Below are 1,030 nucleotides of genomic sequence, written 5' to 3' on the forward strand. Positions count from 1 at the left end.
GTCATCTGACTTTATATTATGAGCATTCAGAAACATTTCTAGTCGAGATATTCTGCTTCTGATCAGCGCTGAACTCTGAACTGCAGAAATTCTTTCAGAGAAAATGCATAAATTGTGGAAAAGATGAAACCGTAACAGAATAAAAACAGGACATCATCTTACGACACGTTAGAGCGAGTCACAGTTTGTAGAAATGGAACTTTGGTTTTCAGAGTTAAAGTTGAAATGCTTGTGAACGTTGGTCAAACTAAAGTTTTCACAGTAAAAATGCCTGTGAACGCTGATGTGGCTGCAGGTTTTGAAGGGATACATGCTGAGTGTATGCTGTGATGCATTCAGAACCTGTAGGCAGTTTTGGGTTTCAGGGGCCCGTCACAGAACAGCTTCAGGTCTCTGCCGGTGTCTGGATCACAGGGGCCCCCCAGAGAGTCCATCCCGGTCCCCAGGGTGATGTCGAAGCTGCGGGAGCCGCTGTCGGGGCCCTCGGTGCAGCGGCTGGGGAAGTAGCTGGTCTGGTAGGATTTAACGGAGCTATTGGACCTGTAGTCCAGGTAAGAGGGCAGCGGGTGCTGCTGCTCTGGCTGCTCCTCGCCGACACCTGCAGAGCACAAAGGGAAGCAGCCAATCAGAAGGCTCCAGCGCTCAGTTAACATGACGACCATGTAGAGCAGCAGATGTTTGTACCGTCAGACTCAGAGACCAGCACGGTGAAGAACTTGATGGCTCCGTTGACATCGCTGAACCAGCTGCAGTTGAACCTGAAGAAGATGGAGGACTTGGTAACCACGGCGGCGCGGTCGCTGACCCGGGTGCTGAGGGGGGGCATCGGGGGACCTGCAGGGGCCAGTAAACACAGGCCGGTTAACACAGGGGGCCACAGACTGTCAGGGGCCTGAAAATGACGAGCGGCAGAAACACACGGCGTCCAGGTTGATGTTTTTCTGCTTTCAACGACATTTTTAACCCACAGCTGAAAACCTTTTGATTCAGTCTGACTTTAAAAATACAGAACTGCTGAACGACTGACTGC

The 1,030-nt window shown here is 51.0% G+C and overlaps 1 protein-coding gene across 1 annotated transcript; it reads right to left on the bottom strand.

Moving 5' to 3' along the window:
- Positions 1 to 319: 319 nt before the first annotated feature.
- On the bottom strand, positions 320 to 962 carry LOC121966883 (receptor-type tyrosine-protein phosphatase beta-like). Its single transcript, XM_042516952.1, has 2 exons — positions 685 to 962; positions 320 to 598 (listed from the first exon to the last, which is right to left on the bottom strand). The coding sequence occupies exons 1-2, from the start codon at positions 824 to 826 to the stop codon at positions 336 to 338; spliced, it is 405 nt and encodes a 134-aa protein (XP_042372886.1). The 5' UTR covers positions 827 to 962; the 3' UTR covers positions 320 to 335.
- Between the last annotated feature and the right edge of the window lie 68 nt (positions 963 to 1,030).

This window comes from Plectropomus leopardus, unplaced genomic scaffold (genome assembly GCF_008729295.1).
Source record: "Plectropomus leopardus isolate mb unplaced genomic scaffold, YSFRI_Pleo_2.0 unplaced_scaffold26206, whole genome shotgun sequence".
NCBI lineage: Eukaryota > Metazoa > Chordata > Actinopteri > Perciformes > Serranidae > Plectropomus > Plectropomus leopardus.

Excerpts from the sequence above, each read along its gene's own strand:
- LOC121966883 (XM_042516952.1), bottom strand. The coding sequence starts at position 826 with ATGCCCCCCCTCAGCACCCGGGTCAGCGACCGCGCCGCCGTGGTTACC. Across the intron at positions 599-684 it reads GCTGGTCTCTGAGTCTGACG|GTGTCGGCGAGGAGCAGCCA; the intron begins GTACAAACATCT and ends TGTGCTCTGCAG.